Here is an 18551-nt window from a genome sequence, read left to right as displayed (position 1 = left end):
TCTCTCTTTATCTCTCTCTCTCTCTCTCAATTCAATTCAATTCAATTCAAGGGGCTTTATTGGCATGGGAAACATGTGTTAACATTGCCAAAGCAAGTGAGGTAGGTAATATACAAAAGTCAAATAAACAATAAAAATGAACAGTAAACATTACACATACAGAAGTTTCAAAACAATAAAGACATTACAAATGTCATATTATATATATGCAGTGTTGTAACAATGTACAAATGGTTAAAGCACACAAGTTAAAATAAATAAACATAAATATGGGTTGTATTTACAGTGGTGTTTGTTCTTCACTGGTTGCCCTTTTCTTGTGGCAACAGGTCACAAATCTTGCTGCTGTGATGGCACACTGTGGAATTTCACCCAGTAGATATGGGAGTTTATCAAAATTGGATTTGTTTTCGAATTCTTTGTGGATCTGTGTAATCTGAGGGAAATATGTCTCTCTAATATGGTCATACATTGGGCAGGAGGTTAGGAAGTGCAGCTCAGTTTCCACCTCATTTTGTGGGCAGTGTGCACATAGCCTGTCTTCTCTTGAGAGCCATGTCTGCCTACGGCGGCCTTTCTCAATAGCAAGGCTATGCTCACTGAGTCTGTACATAGTCAAAGCTTTCCTTAAGTTTGGGTCAGTCACAGTGGTCAGGTATTCTGCCACTGTGTACTCTCTGTTTAGGGCCAAATAGCATTCTAGTTTGCTCTGTTTTTTTGTTAATTCTTTCCAATGTGTCAAGTAATTATCTTTTTGTTTTCTCATGATTTGGCTGGGTCTAATTGTGCTGTTGTCCTGGGGCTCTGTGGGGTGTGTTTGTGTTTGTGAACAGAGCCCTAGGACCAGCTTGCTTAGGGGACTCTTCTCCAGGTTCATCTCTCTGTAGGTGATGGCTTTGTTATGGAAGGTTTGGGAATCGCTTCCTTTTAGGTGGTTGTAGAATTTAACGGCTCTTTTCTGGATTTTGATAATTAGTGGGTATCGGCCTAATTCTGCTCTGCATGCATTATTTGGTGTTCTACGTTGTACACGGAGGATATTTTTGCAGAATTCTGCATGCAGAGTCTCAATTTGGTGTTTGTCCCATTTTGTGAAATCTTGGTTGGTGAGCGGACCCCAGACCTCACAACCATAAAGGGCAATGGGCTCTATGACTGATTCAAGTATTTTTAGCCAGATCCTAATTGGTATGTTGAAATTTATGTTCCTTTTGATGGCATAGAAGGCCCTTCTTGCCTTGTCTCTCAGATCGTTCACAGCTTTGTGGAAGTTACCTGTGGTGCTGATGTTTAGGCCGAGGTATGTATAGTTTTTTGTGTGCTCTAGGGCAACGGTGTCTAGATGGAATTTGTGGTCCTGGTGACTGGACCTTTTTTGGAACACCATTATTTTGGTCTTACTGAGATTTACTGTCAGGGCCCAGGTCTGACAGAATCTGTGCAGAAGATCTAGGTGCTGCTGTAGGCCCTCCTTGGTTGGTGACAGAAGCACCAGATCATCAGCAAACAGTAGACATTTGACTTCGGATTCTAGTAGGGTGAGACCGGGTGCTGCAGACTGTTCTAGTGCCCGCGCCAATTCGTTGATATATATGTTGAAGAGGGTGGGGCTTAAGCTGCATCCCTGTCTCACCCCACGACCCTGTGTGAAGAAATGTGTGTGTTTTTTGCCAATTTTAACCGCACACTTGTTGTTTGTGTACATGGATTTTATAATGTCGTATGTTTTACCCCCAACACCACTTTCCATCAATTTGTATAGCAGACCCTCATGCCAAATTGAGTCGAAGGCTTTTTTGAAATCAACAAAGCATGAGAAGACTTTGCCTTTGTTTTGGTTTGTTTGGTTGTCAATTAGGGTGTGTAGGGTGAATACATGGTCTGTTGTACGGTAATTTGGTAAAAAGCCAATTTGACATTTGCTCAGTACATTGTTTTCATTGAGGAAATGTACGAGTCTGCTGTTAATGATAATGCAGAGTATTTTCCCAAGGTTACTGTTGACGCATATTCCACGGTAGTTATTGGGGTCAAATTTGTCTCCACTTTTGTGGATTGGGGTGATCAGTCCTTGGTTCCAAATATTGGGGAAGATGCCAGAGCTAAGGACGATGTTAAAGAGTTTTAGTATAGCCAATTGGAATTTGTTGTCTGTATATTTGATCATTTCATTAAGGATACCATCAACACCACAGGCCTTTTTGGGTTTGAGGGTTTTTATTTTGTCCTGTAACTCATTCAAGGTAATTGGAGAATCCAATGGGTTCTGGTAGTCTTTAATAGTTGATTCTAGGATTTGTATTTGGTCATGTATATGTTTTTGTTCTTTATTCTTTGTTATAGAGCCAAAAAGATTGGAGAAGTGGTTTACCCATACATCTCCATTTTGGATAGATAATTCTTCGTGTTGTTGTTTGTTTAGTGTTTTCCAATTTTCCCAGAATTGGTTAGAGTCTATGGAGTCTTCAATTACATTGAGCTGATTTCTGACGTGCTGTTCCTTCTTTTTCCGTAGTGTATTTCTGTATTGTTTTAGTGATTCGCCATAGTGAAGGCGTAGACTCAGGTTTTCCGGGTCTCTATGTTTTTGGTTGGACAGGTTCCTCAATTTATTTCTTAGATTTTTGCATTCTTTATCAAACCATTTGTCATTGTTGTTCATTTTCTTCGGTTTTCTATTTGAGATTTTTAGATTTGATAGGGAAGCTGAGAGGTCAAATATACTGTTAAGATTTTCTACTGCCAAGTTTACACCTTCACTATTGCAGTGGAACATTTTACCCAGGAAGTTGTCTAAAAGGGATTGAATTTGCTGTTGCCTAATTGTTTTTTGGTAGGTTTCTAAACTGCATTCCTTCCATCTATTTCATTTCTTAATGTTACTCAGTTCCTTTGGCTTTGATGCCTCATGATTGAGTATTGCTCTGTTCAAGTAGACTGTGATTTTGCTGTGGTCTGATAGGGGTGTCAGTGGGCTGACTGTGAACGCTCTGAGAGACTCTGGGTTGAGGTCAGTGATAAAGTAGTCTACAGTGCTACTGCCAAGAGATGAGCTATAGGTGAACCTACCATAGGAGTCCCCTCGAAGCCTACCATTGACTATGTACATACCCAGCGTGCGACAGAGCTGCAGGAGTTGTGACCCGTTTTTGTTGGTTATGTTGTCATAGTTGTGCCTAGGGGGGCATATGGGGGAGGGAATGCTGTCACCTGCAGGCAGGTGTTTGTCCCCCTGTGTGCTGAGGGTGTCAGGTTCTTGTCCAGTTCTGGCATTTAGGTCGCCACAGACTAATACATGTCCCTGGGCCTGGAAATGATTGATTTCCCCCTCCAGGATGGAGAAGCTGTCTTTATTAAAGTATGGGGATTCTAGTGGGGGGATATAGGTAGCACACAGGAGGACATTTTTCTCTGTTAAGATAATTTCCTTTTGAATTTCTAGCCAAATGTAAAATGTTCCTGTTTTGATTAATTTAATGGAGTGAGTTAGGTCTGCTCTATACCAAATTAGCATTCCCCCTGAGTCCCTTCCCTGTTTCACACCTGGTAGTTTGGTGGATGGGACTACCAGCTCTCTGTAACCTAGAGGGCAACCAGTGGGTCCGTCTCCGCTATACCATGTTTCTTGCAGGATGACAATGTCTGCATTACCGATTTCTTTGGTGAAGTCCGTGTTCCTGCTCTTTAGGCCAAAGGCAGATGACCTCAGGCCTTGGATATTCCAGGATGATATAGTGAAGGCTTTTTGTTCCATAAAGTGTCCAATGTTGTTGGCCGTGTGGTTTGGCCTCAGGCCAGTAAGTGTGAGCAGAGCCTGCTGAGCATCTGGTACATGCCGTTGGCTTGGGCGAGTGTCTCTCTCTCTCTCTCTCTCTCTCTCTCTCTCTCTCTCTCTCTCTCTCTCTCTCTCTCTCTCTCGCTCTCTCTCTCATCGGTTCATCTCTCTCTCTCTCTCTCGCTCTCTCTCTCATCGGTTCATCTCTCTCTTTCTCTCTCTCTCTCTCTCTCTCTCTCTCTCTCATCGGTTAATCTCTCTCTCTCTCTCTCTCTTTCTCTCTCTCTCTCTCTCTCTCTCTCTCTCTCTCTCTCTCTCTCTCTCTCTCATCGGTTCATCTCTCTCTCTGACATGTATCCAAACTGAGGGGTTTGAGCAGACTGAGACTGCTGAAAAGCCAGAGATAGCGAGGGAGAGAGAAGTCGATAACTTGCCTATAGATAAATACTTAATGATCGACCATGGAGGGAGTGAAAGTAAGGCGTGTGATGATGTGGCTTATCCCTAATTACGGCCCTGATGGGACCCAGGCTATGATTCATTAATAAAGGAGTGATCTCGAGGTCCGCGGATACGTCTTTGCATTGCGGGGTCTCGCTGATAAAATAAAACATAAAATCCAACTCCTAGAGCGGGGGAAGCATCAAAGGAGGCTGGGATCAGATGTAATGGATGTTGTAGTGAAGTGTGTTCTCATTAGGAGGCCTGTCATTAAAGGGAGAAGCTGCGTGGCCCCTGTTACCTGCCTCAGAGTGAGCCCCGGCCCTCACAGCCTCACAGCACAGGTGACCTTGTCAATCAGACATGCGTGAGAGCCACATGGGGGGGCCACAGTGGAGCTGAGCAGCGGAGGCCCAAACCAAGCACAGAATAGCACTGACTTTACATTCTACATATTCATCCCATCTCATCCTCCTCAAAACACCATGCTACTTTTTTTCTCCTCTCTCTTTCCCTCTCTCTCCTTCGCTCCCTCTCTTCATCCGTCGGTGTTGTTTATCTGGCCCTGTGACTCCTGCCCCCCCTCTTCTTCGTTCAGGATGTGAAGGAGGAGAGGAGGAGGAGAGAAGAGGCCCTGGAGGAGGAGAAGGAGGAATTAGAGTCTTGCTGCTCTGCCCTGCGAGGTGACCTGGAGCAGGCAGAGAGGCAGGAGAGGAGGCACGGAGAGGAGAGAGACGCCGCGGACGCCAAAGTCAAGGTAACACACAGAGAGATGCCATGTGGAGGGGGGAACCGGGGACCAACCCATGTGCACACACACACACACACACACACACACACACACACACACACACACACACACACACACACACACACACACACACACACACACACACACACACACACACACACACACACACACACACACACACACACACACACACACACACACACACACACACACACACAGGAAGGGTTCCGTTTCTTCTACACACCTTGAACCTCCTTCTTTCTCCCTCCTCAATATATGAATGTCAAATAATTCCTCTCTCAAAGCACACATTTTAAATATTGATGGCCCTGTTCCGAGGGTGGGAGAAATAATTACTTTTAACATTTTGGACCCAAGTCTCGTCTGGTGAGGAAAAGAAGAAGCCGAGCCCCGACCAAGTCCCCCGATGTGATCACTGGACGACTGTAGTGTTTCAGTCCTCTCCTTATTCGTGTAGCTTATTAGCAGAATCAGGGATATGCATCTCTCCCCCTCCTCATTATTATGTATCAACTTTACTCTCTCACTCTAATCAGCCTCGCAACAAAAGAATCACCACAGCAGCACGCTGGACACATGTTGTTCAAACAGTCAGACAACCAATCAGTGTCAACCCACAGGAGCCACTACCACCACTACCCGTCCCACTCCCCTCTTGGAACAGAACACAACTGCCCATCAATAGTAGGGGGGGGGGGGGGGCTCCATGGACGCACACAGCACAGAGGCTCGAACACGCACGCACGCACGCACGCACGCACAGCACTGACGCACACAGCACAACTCTTCTCAGTACGAGCCAACAGTCATTTCTCATCAGCGCTCATCCAGTCAAGTGCCTGAGCAACAGACAGACAGAGAGAGAGACAGGCAGACAGAGAGAGAGACAGGTAGACAGACAGAGACAGGTAGACAGACATAGAGAGACAGGTAGACAGACATAGAGAGACAGGCAGACAGACAGAGAGAGACAGGCAGACAGACAGAGAGAGACAGGCAGACAGACAGAGAGAGACAGGCAGACAGAGAGAGAGACAGGCAGACAGAGAGGATAGAGAGCGAGACAGGCAGACAGAGAGACAGGCAAACAGACAGACAGAAAGACAGGCAATCAGACAGAGAGTCAGGCAAACAGACAGACAGAGAGACAGGCAGGCAGACAGAGACACAGACAGAGAGAGAGACACAGACAGAGAGAGAGAGACAGGCAGACAGAGAGCGAGACATGCAGAGAGGGAGGGAAGGAGGAGAGAAATAGATGGCTTTGAATAAGTCAGGGCCAGGGTGTAATTATGACAGGGCCCTAGTAACAACTTCACTATGCACATCAATCACATCAGCAGACACAGACAGACAGACACCTGGCTCTGCTCCTGATCAGGCTTTAATACCATGCAACTCTGAGAGATGGATGGAACACATGGAATGCACAAGGATTCCACACCAATTTACAACCATAAGTCTGTTCAAGATTGGAACATTAAAAAGTTACAACAAGTCCCAACTATGCACTGATTTTGTTTATGTACTAGTAGTGTTATCTCTCCATCCTTAGCGCCATCTTTCACGGTGGCTAATTTGCTGCCATTCAATTGCGGCCATTAATTTCACAGTTAATTTCACCGGCGTCGGTGATTGAAGCAGTTTTTAATTACAGTCAAACTTGTCCCGATGCCCCCTGTGTGTTTGATGCCAGGCGGCCGGGTCTGCCCCGCTGTAATTGTAGCCTCTCGTTAAAATGAGAGAGTCTCTTGTGAAGTTTTAAGATGACCCTCAGTGTTCAGACACTCTCAGACCTCTTATCTCTCTGCCTCTTAATGGTAGGAGTTGTTTGGCCATTAGTGGAGTCCAGCAACACAACATCAACAGGTAACGTCGTAGAGGACTCCGTCAGGGCAGAGACGGGTCATACACTGTGTCCTGGCCTCTGGCCGTTGTTTTCACGTGGACTTTTGTATTAGCACATCTACGCCGTTCTGAAACTCATTTGGAAACAGGAACACCAAGCCTTTACCAAATCCACTGAGGAATACAAACGGTCATAGTCATCTGTTGAACAAACACAAAACAGAGTCGTGCAGCTTCCTCTAGACCAGGGGTGTAAAACTCATTCCCCGGAGGGCCTAGTGTCTGCTGGTTTTTGGTTTTTCCTTTCAGTGAAGACCTAGACACCCAGGTGAGGGGAGTTCCTTACTAATCAGTGACCTTAATTCCTCAATCAAGTACAATGGAGGAGCGAAAACCCACAGACACTCGGCCGTCCGTGGACTGAGTTTGACACCTGTGGTCTGTGGACTTTACAGCATGTTTTTGTGACAACTGTTGCTGTAAACAGACATAAGTACATTTGATTGATTAGTTGATTGATTGACTGATAGTCCTCTTCTTGTCCTCCACCATGGCAGGAGATGGAGGGTGATCTGAGCGATGCCCAGCGGCAGGTGGCAGACCTTCAGGCCCAGTGCAGCAGCCTGGCAGACCTCCTCTCCTCCAGGCAGAAGGAGGTGGCACAGAGGGACCAACACGTCACCCAGCTCGGGTCAGATAATAAAACATTATAAAAATACATTGTATGTGACAGACGCCTTTCAGGTCACTCTTGGACACCTTGCATTAAAAATAAATGTAAACTGCTGTGCGATGTGCCATGACATCTGTGATTTGGCATCGTCATGGATACAATGCACAATGAAGTAAATGTCACAGGCAATATTTCTCATGCATTCAAATTGGTCTGTCATGTTGTTTTTGTATACCTTTTAAGTATAAATTGTACAGTGAAATGACCCTCAATTAAAATATGTGCCATATCAATTTATAATCTTGCTAAATTAGATTTACTTTTATGTGGCTTTCATTATCCACTACAGTCTCAGTTAAACCCGTTTAGAGTAGTGTGTGTGTGTGTGTGTGTGTGTGTGTGTGTGTGTGTGTGTGCGCCCAACTGCTCAGTGTGTGCGAGAGGCTCTAGCCGTCTCTCCACCCCGAGGCTCCGAGGCGACACACACATCCTCGTCTAGAACCAGTTGATAAGCCCTGCATACCAGATGTGCTTTGGAGAGCTTTGGAGAGGCAGAGTCAGGGAGAGAGGAGGGGAAATGGTGCAGGCTTTGGCTAAGCTTTAGTCAATATGATAAAACGGTGAAAACCCAGGAGCCTTTGTGGGTAATCTCACCTTTTTTAACTACTCTGTGTCTTAGCGTGGTGTCACTGAGAGATGTCAGCCAGTCACATCCGGCTCAGGGAAACGCTCTGTGTGTTATAAGTGATTGAAGATGTCATTGTACTTTAGTAAGATTGTCTTGTAACGTCTTGTATCATTATGCCACAGATAGGTCAAGAATTATTAATATTTTGAATACGTTTGTATAGTAGGTATTTGATGTTGATTTGTGTGTGTGTGTTTCTACGCAGGCGTGAGCTGCAGGAGGTGCAGGCCCTGTACAGACAGAGTAGTGAACATGCAGCAGAGCAGGCCCAGCTCATCCAGCAGCTAGAGGGACTCAACCTGGACACACAGAGCGTCTTACGCAACCAGGAAGAGGCTCACACTGCAGACACCAGCTCTTATCAGAAGGTGACTAACTATACTATATATTACCACTCTATTCATTTACACTACAATACCCAGATTCCTCTGTAACCAGGAAGAGGCTCACACAACAGACACCACCTGCTATTAGAAGGTAACAACTACCCATAGCACACAGTACTAATACACTCTACCCATAACACACAGTACTAACACAGTACTAATACACTCTACCCATAACACACAGTACTAACACACAGTACTAACACACTCTACCCATAACACACAGTACTAACACACAGTACTAACACACAGTACTAACACACAGTACTAACACACTCTACCCATAGCACACCGTACTAATACACAGTACTAACACACAGTACTAACACACACTACCCATAGCACACAGTACTAACACACTCTACCCATAGCACACAGTGCTAACACACTCTACCCATAGCACACAATACTAACACACTCTACCCATAGCACACAGTGCTAACACACTCTACCCATAGCACACAGTACTAACACACTCTACCCATAGCACACAGTACTAACACACTCTACCCATAGCACACAGTACTAACACACAGTACTAACACACAGTACTAACACACTCTACCCATAGCACACTGTACTAATACACAGTACTAACACACAATACTAACACACACTACCCATAGCACACAGTACTAACACACTCTACCCATAGCACACAGTACTGACACACAGTACTAACACACACTACCCATAGCACACAGTACTAACACACTCTACCCATAGCACACAGTACTGACACACAGTACTAACACCCTCTACCCATAGCACACAGTACTAACACACTCTACCCATAGCACACAGTGCTAACACACTACCCATAGCACACAGTACTAACACACTCTACCCATAGCACACAGTACTAATACACTCTACCCATAGCACACAGTACTAACACACTCTACCCATAGCACACAGTACTAACACACAGTACTAACACACAGTACTAACACACTCTACCCATAGCACACAGTACTAACACACAGTACTAACACACACTACCCATAGCACACAGTACTAATACACTCTACCCATAGCACACAGTACTAACACACAGTACTAACACACAGTACTAACACACACTACCCATAGCACACAGTACTAACACACAGTACTAACACTCTACCCATAGCACACAGTACTAATACACTCTACCCATAGCACACAGTACTAACACACAGTACTAACACACTCTACCCATAGCACACAGTACTAATACACTCTACCCATAGCACACAGTACTAACACACAGTACTAACACACTCTACCCATAGCACACAGTACTAATACACTCTACCCATAGCACACAGTACTAACACACAGTACTCACACACTCTACCCATAGCACACAGTACTAACACACAGTACTAACACACAATACTAACACACAGTACTAACACACTCTACCCATAGCACACAGTACTAACACACAGTACTAACACAAATACCAATATAATACCAATACAATATATATATTGGTCATCAAAAAGAAAGGAGGACCAAGGCACTCTTCATATAATTAATTAAAATGCCTTTATTAGTATGGCATGTTCAATAGAAACAAAGTTGTTTAAAAACCGACTCGTTTCGGCTGCATGGCCTTCGTCAGGGAGTCCTGTAAAGAGCACCTTCTATCTACCAAAATATACTATAGTGTACCTTAGTAGCGCTTCCCTTCCTCCTCTTTCTACAATATATATATTACTTCACCGCACGACATCACGCTCAACCATACACTACCACACGACATCACACTCAACCATACACCACCACACGACATCACACTCAACCATACACCACCACACGACATCACACTCAACCATACACCACCACACGACATCACACTCAACCATACACCACCACACGACATCACACTCAACCATACACCACCACACCACATCACGCTCAACCATACACAACCATACACTACCACACGACATCACACTCAACCATACACTACCACACGACATCACACTCAACCATACACTACCACACGACATCACACTCAACCATACACCACCACACGACATCACGCTCAACCATACACCACCACACGACATCACACTCAACCATACACTACCACACAACATCACACTCAACCATACACCACCACACGACATCACACTCAACCATACACCACCACACGACATCACACTCAACCATACACTACCACACGACATCACACTCAACCATACACTACCACACGACATCACACTCAACCATACACCACCACACGACATCACACTCAACCATACACCACCACACGACATCACACTCAACCATACACTACCACACGACATCACACTCAACCATACACTACCACACGACATCACACTCAACCATACACTACCACACGACATCACACTCAACCATACACAACCATACACTACCACACGACATCACACTCAACCATACACTACCACACGACATCACACTCAACCATACACCACCACACGACATCACACTCAACCATACACCACCACACGACATCACGCTCAACCATACACTACCACACGACATCACACTCAACCATACACCACCACACGACATCACACTCAACCATACACCACCACACGACATCACACTCAACCATACACTACCACACGACATCACACTCAACCATACACCACCACACGACATCACGCTCAACCATACACTACCACACGACATCACACTCAACCATACACCACCACACGACATCACACTCAACCATACACCACCACACGACATCACACTCAACCATACACTACCACACGACATCACACTCAACCATACACTACCACACGACATCACACTCAACCATACACTACCGGGGCCTCCCGGGTGGCGCAGTGGTCTAGGGCTCCCGCGACCGGGAGGTCCGTGGGGCGACGCACAATTGGCCTAGCGTCGTCTGGGTTAGGGAGGGTTTGGCCGGTAGGGATATCCTTGTCTCATCGCGCACTAGTGACTCCTGTGGCGGGCCGGGCGCAGTGCACGCTGACCAGGTCGCTAGGTGCACGGTGTTTCCCCCGACACATTGGTGCGGCTGGCTTCCGGGTTGGATGCGCTGTGTTAAGAAGCAGTGCGGCTTGGTTGGGTTGTGTTTCGGAGGACGCATGGCTTTCGACCTTCGTCTCTCCCGAGCCCGTTCGGGAGTTGTAGCGATGAGACAAGATAGTAGCTACTAACAATTGGATACCACGAAAAAGGGAGTAAAATGCAAAAAAAATTATAAATAAATAAAAACATACAGTACCACACGACATCACACTCAACCAGTCTCCCTAACACTCTAACAAACATGACCACAACCGAGACACCAGCTCCTATCAGTAAAATCACCATGAAATCACGAAAAACCACATCACCAACCCCCCAAAACCACATCACCACCCCCCAAAACCACATCACCAACCCCCCAAAACCACATCACCACCCCCCAAAACCACATCACCAACCCCCCAAAACCACATCACCAACCCCCCAAAACCACATCACCACCCCCCAAAACCACATCACCAACCCCCCAAAACCACATCACCACCCCCCCAAAACCACATCACCACCCCCCAAAACCACATCACCACCCCCCAAAACCACATCACCACCCCCCCAAAACCACATCACCACCCCCCAAAACCACATCACCAACCCCCCAAAACCACATCACCACCCCCCAAAACCACATCACCAACCCCCCAAAACCACATCACCACCCCCCCAAACCACATCACCACATCACCAAAACCACATCACCGCCCCACCAACCCCCCAAAACCACATCACCACCCCCCCAAAACCACATCACCACCCCCCAAAACCACATCACCAACCCCCCAAAACCACATCACCACCCCCCCAAAACCACATCACCATAAGGCAAGCTGACAATGTGTTGTCTTTACAGTGGCATTACAGTGAGGCAGTAAACGTGTTCTCTCTTCAGATGTTCAACGTTGTGCTGATCTCATGGTTGCCAAGCCACTCACTGTAAGCCCTGTCTGTAACAGGAGTTCTGTGTGGAGAGGTGGTGGGACAAACATGACTAAAAGATCTGTCCAGTCAGGGGCTTGCTTTTACACATTCCACTACTCTCCCACTTTCTCCTCCACCCCCCTTTTCCTTCTCTCTCTCCCTCCCTCCTTCCAGATGATCATAGCATCTGTCCTCTCGTCTTCTCCATGGAAATAGGAGAACAATCGTTGTCACGACTCTCTGTCCCGTCAGCACTCGATGTGATGACTGTTTCTTTTTTCTCTCCCTCTCCTCTACTTGTGACCACAGCTCTACAACGAGCTGAGCATATGTTACCTGGCGCTCAAATCCAACGAGGGCCGGCTGTGCCAGAGTCACGTCGCCCTGACAACCCAGCTGGGCCAGAAGGAACAGCAGATTGTGCAGCTCCAAGGCCAGCTACAGCAACAACAACAACAGCAGACACACAACCAGCAGCAGCTTCCACAGACCATGGCCCCAGCCGGTCCCCCAGCCAGGCAGACCAACTCTAAACACTTTGAGGTGAGCTGTCGGAGGTTTGAGCTAGAGGCAAGTTGAAGACATTTTGCGTCACACTTTTCCTATCTCAGGGATTATATTGAGAGTGCTGCACAGCCAGAGGCAGTGAACTGAGTGTCCATATTGTCTACTGCAGAAGTTTTTCATTGCAGACAGGCAGACAGATCTGTGTGTGTGTGTTATTGCACGCACTTTCACACTTGAAGTACTGCCTGATGAAATAATGAATGTTTGTTTTGACCCATGTCACGTCTAAGTTGTTTATAATGGTCCAGCACTTACACCACCCTTGATATAGACATACGTCTAACCTCCGACCCCCTGACACTCAACCAGTGTGTAATTATTGTCCGGCCTGGCAGGAGTGTGTGGGTGGTGATATGCCCACCATAGACCGTTGTGGGGGTGGTCTTTAGAGACAGAGAGATGCTTATCAGGCGCTTGGCTTGATATCATGTCTCCAGCCCACCCTTGATCTTCTGATCTTCCCATTTCTGTTCAAGCCCAATGTCAGTGTCTTTCATGTAGATTTCTCATCTCTCCTCTCTTGGGGCTCTCTCTCTCTCTCTCTCTCTCTCTCTCTCTCTCTCTCTCTCTCTCTCTCTCTCTCTCTCTCTCTCTCTCTCTCCCCTCCCCTCCCACCAATGTCTCTCTCCCTCTCCCCTCCCACCAATGTCTCTCTATCTAGACTGGGACTCAATTAAAAATTCTCTTCAGGTGATAGAATCATAGAAGCAGCATCCATTTTGCCGTTCCCCTCCGTCTGTGGAGGCCCAGGTTTAATTGGAGATGGGTAATGGTGTTGAGTAGTGATGGTGTCAGCTCTCCCCCCTTTCTCAACTCCCACCCAGAGGGTAGAGAGTAACAAGATGGTGTCTGTCTGTCGGTCCAGCTCCATCAACCAAAGTAGCGCTTAATATCTTTTAATGATGCGTTTATCAGTCATCCTCCCTATTGGTTAGACCACACATGGTCAGTCACGGTCCATAGATCCCCAACAGTAGCAAGACAATATCAGGCTGTCGTATTGCTGATCTAGGATCAGGTCCACCCTGGCCATGTAATCTTATTGATTTGTAATCTAAAGGTAAAACTGATCCTAGACCAGCCCTCCTACCCTGAGATATGTTATACATACAGGTGCTGATCTGAGCAGTGTTACACCGTGCAGAACGGTTTGCTATTCGCCGCTTTACAAATTGATTGTGTTTGTCTAATTTGACGGGTGGTAATCCTCCAGATAGCATCGCCCCGGACAGGAAGTCAAAAGATATCAGTGCAAATGTTAAGTGAGTTACAATTGCCTCTGTCTCACTTAACCCTGTTAATTCAGCCGAATGAATGCTGAAATATAAATGGATCAATTAGCGAGCAATTAAGTCCAGCTATGCAGTGTTACCCCAGTAATTAATACTACGTTCTAGAGGAGACGCGATCCAGGCCGGTGTGCATGTTTAGAACTGAGTGTTTTTGCACGTGTGTGTTACAAGTCTTTTTGTGTGTGTGTGTGTGTTCTTTCTGACCCTGCCAATACAAGGCAGACACCCCTGTCTCTCAGTCTTCCACCCCAGTAAGCATCCATCCGTCCATCCATCCATCCATCCATCAATCCTCCATCATAAGAAACTCAGATCACATATTTTTCGGGCATCCTTATGCATAAAAACCGATGCGTGGCATCAATATTAAATTGTGTTTACCCAGAGCACATGTAGCCGGTGCCTGGGCTGCTTTGTCTCTTAACTTTCCTTACCTGCTGACATCAAAGTGAACAGATCAGATTATCGTCCCAAGGTATCACAGCCAGTCAGGAGGGAGAGGCCTCTCCGTTTCCCAGGCTATAATTGCACTGACAGGGCGTGTGTGTATTCCAGCGTAAAAAGCAAATTCCATAACGACTTCCTCTCGCAGAACACCTGTTAAATTCTAATGCACCAGTTGTTAGCCGGAGATTTATTTGAATTTGAAATGTTTGGAAGTTACCTGTTGGAGATGATCAAAGTGCTGATCGCTGGGGGAGCGCCGGGCGGGGGGAGACGTAGCTAGCGCCACACTCATTTGAATACGGGGAAAGAGGGGGAAGAGCGACGGCTTTGAACACTACTTTCTTGGAGGGAGGGAGGGAGGGAGGGAGGGAGGGAGGGAGGGAGGGAGGGAGGGAGGGAGGGAGGGAGGGAGGGAGGGAGGGAGAGGAAGGCATGCGGGAGGGAGGGAGAGGAAGGCAGGAGGAAGGGGGTGCAGTAGGTGAAAAAACACCCATTGTGTGTTATGTTGCCATGCTCTGCTAGAGAACTACTGTCTGTCTTCTGTCTCCATGTCTGAAGTGGAGTTAACGCTTTACAGCCCACTCAATGCTGCCTCTGGGACTTAGACTGAAGCAGGTCAAGTCTGAATAGGAATCAGTCTGTCTAGTAGTCAGACTATGTCAATCTTGACTTCAATCTTGTCTAGTTTCTATAGCTACTGTACTCTACTCTGGTACCCTCATCTACACATTTGTACTGGAATGCAGAATTCAGGTGAAAGTTGTGTTAATGATTTGGAGTTGGGAAGAGAGAAGTAGGTGAAATCTAATTTCCATTTTTTCGATACATCTCCTTTTGATTGATCTCCATTTGTTTTGAAGGAACGGGCCGGTGATCCTACTAAAACTTCCTCTCGTACCATAGTTGTATCCTTGTGAGAGTTTCTCACAACGAGCTTGCTAGTTCCTTGCTAGCCATTCATCTAGATAGTTGGATGCCTTTGTGTCTTTATGTGAGTCAGTGAGTACACTGCAGACAGACCGAGACAGGTCTCCATAGAGTATAGCAGATGGCCCTGTGCCCTGTTCTTCTATTCAGCCTGAAGGTCCTGGCTGTGGTCTGACAACCCAGCAGCCCAGGTGACTCAGCTCAGCCACACACCAGCCTGGATGATGGGTTGCCAGGTTGGATCGAGCGGTTGCCAGATTGGCGGCTGCCACCGCAACCAAGGAGACTGGGGAAACCCCCACAAGTGATCAGTGGCCACCAGCAGAGTTTTGTAGCCGTAGCCCAATCAGCCCATACTGTCACCGCATTGCACACAGGGTAGCTAGCTACTGTTTCTCTGGCTGGCTACAGTAAAGCAGTGATTAGTAGAACCAACATGAGAATACAAAGCAGACCTCAGGCTTTTCTGGACAGCCATCTAAATGAACAGTGACTTCTTAATTGTGTGGGCAGCCGTTCAAAGCAGAGCTCACTAGCGAAGCCCCTCATCAGCGTTGGAAATGAAGGATGTGTGAAGATGAGGCTCTCAGTCAGTCCAATGAAGTTGGGGCTAGGTTGAAGAGGGGGATTTTAGGAGGACACCTATTGTCCTTTTCGTCAACTTGGAACTCGGCCCCCTATTCTCATGTAGTGCACTACTTGTTGCCACTCTAAAGGGAATAGGGTGCTAGCATCCTTTTTTGTTCTTCATCAGAAACACTGATGGGAAGCAGGAGGGTCCTAGTATGTGTGACTGTACCACATCAACACATAGACCGGCGCTAACATAATGAAATGCTAAATGAAACTTTGAAATCCAGTCACCGAGACAACACTTTTAACAACACTTTTCTCTCTTTCTTATTCTCCTATTTTCTTCTCGCTAAATTAAAGGTACTTTAGTTGACTGGATACTTCCCACCTGTCCCTCAGCTATACAGCCATGGCTCTTCCTATAACATCTGGCTCCATCTAATCCTTGTTTAGTGTTAGTGAATCAGGCGCTGTCTGTCAGATGTATAATTCAAGTATCTCTCCCCACTCGCCCGCCGCTCTGTTCCGCCAGGGTCAGGTTTGGATGAGGAGAGGTGCTTCTTTTGATCAGCATCATCATCATCATCATCATCATCATACATGACACACCCCTGGATCCTGTGGAGTTATAGACCTAGTGAAGAATGGAAGTTGTGTGTGTTTTTTTCATGTTTAGATGGTTAGTGATGGTGGAGAAAGGGGGAAAGCATTAATAGTTGGTTCTCAGATAGGATCTATGAAATCGTAATGCTACAAAAGCAGATTGATGGAAGAAGCCGTGATGTCGGGTTGGAATTTTGAAACGTAACAGAATCGATTTACATCAAAACACCCCAAAAATGATGAAGTGGAAAGTGGAGCCTAATGGAAGGCAGAGCAATAGAGGGAAACTTTTGCCAGTTGTGGACTGAAAGCCATTTTGTTGCAACCTACGGTAAAGCTACCTTCATTTAAATAGACACATGTTTTTCCATTTTCACCATCATTTAATGACTTCGACTTCATTCTTTGTGTCATAATGAATTTATTTGTACTGTGTGCGAACCCCGTGGGAATCGAACCCACGACCCTGGCGTTGCTAGTGCCACGCTCTTGTGAACCACCCAGAGTCAGGGCTCTCTGTCTGGCAGCAGATGAGAGCCCATATATTAGACCTGAGACAGTAATGACATGGACTCAACATGGACTCCAGTGTTGTGATTTAATAGCTCAAGTGGTCTCATTAGAAGGCAGCCCTGTGTACTGCAGCTCTCCTCATTAACCAACCACAGCCATGTGCTGCAGGCACACAGGTCAGACAGACTGTGTGGGAGGACCCAGCAGCGCACACACACACACACACACACACACACACACACACACACACACACACACACACACACACACACACACACACACATACTGCCCCTGTCTTGTCCTTCCATTAGGTCCTCCAGCACAACCCACTTCCACTCAGGAGCCACCATCCAGACTAACACAGCCCACTGCATCTGAACTGGGGGGTTACACAAACACACCCCCATGCGCCCTCTAGTACCCCCCAACTCCCCGTTCCGTCCATGCGGTACCCTAGCCTACCTCTCCAACAGCATCGGAGACACAGGCAGAGAGACCCCGGCGTTGCCACAGATGTGAGGTAGGGCCTGCCCTGGTTATAGCTGCTCCATAATTAACAGTGATCAGATTTGTTTTGTGGCATAAATGGTGCATGTGTAGAACATTAGCCATGGCACTGCTCATTTAAATTCAGCTGAAGGGCTCAGCAGCAGACGGGTCACGAGCTTCAGGGAGCACAATCACAAGCCTCCTCCATATGTTCCTGCCGCATCTTACCAGGGCCACGAGCGCCAGATAAGTTCCCAGAAGAACCTAATCGTGTTCGGTAATTACAGCGCGCCTCTCTCTCTCTCTCTTTTTTTCTCTTCCCTCTCTCCCCCTCCCTCCCTCCTCTCATCCCTCCCTCCCCCGTTCTCTTCTGCTTTGGCTTAGAAAACGAGGGAGGAAGAACTAAAACAGTCCCTCATCAGATAATTTGTAAATTGCTTTACGTGGCCGATGCCGACCGAAAAAACTGGTTGGTTGTTCTTCTTCTTTTTTTCCCTCCGTCCGACTGAGCTAGAAATGATAAATAATTGTAACAGATGTAGCAATATGGCCGGCCTCCAATAAACGAGGCCCCAGATAATTTGGCCGACCCCTTCTGAC

General features: G+C 46.6%; 1 protein-coding gene across 3 annotated transcripts in view; it reads left to right on the top strand.

Moving 5' to 3' along the window:
* Nucleotides 1-18551, top strand: part of cntln (centlein, centrosomal protein) — a 148044-nt gene that overhangs the window by 10611 nt on the left and 118882 nt on the right. For all 3 annotated transcript variants that reach the window (XM_071407647.1, XM_071407646.1, XM_071407648.1), the window contains 4 exons: nucleotides 4815-4973; nucleotides 7394-7527; nucleotides 8403-8565; nucleotides 12850-13083. In XM_071407647.1, coding sequence (XP_071263748.1) covers nucleotides 4815-4973; nucleotides 7394-7527; nucleotides 8403-8565; nucleotides 12850-13083 — 690 coding nt within the window. The remainder of the gene's footprint in view (nucleotides 1-4814; nucleotides 4974-7393; nucleotides 7528-8402; nucleotides 8566-12849; nucleotides 13084-18551) is intronic.

Source organism: Salvelinus alpinus, chromosome 6 (assembly GCF_045679555.1).
Source record: "Salvelinus alpinus chromosome 6, SLU_Salpinus.1, whole genome shotgun sequence".
NCBI classification, from domain to species: Eukaryota; Metazoa; Chordata; class Actinopteri; order Salmoniformes; family Salmonidae; genus Salvelinus; species Salvelinus alpinus.
The sequence above is the reverse complement of the archived record's forward strand: the minus strand, read 5'-3'. Positions and strand labels throughout refer to the sequence as shown.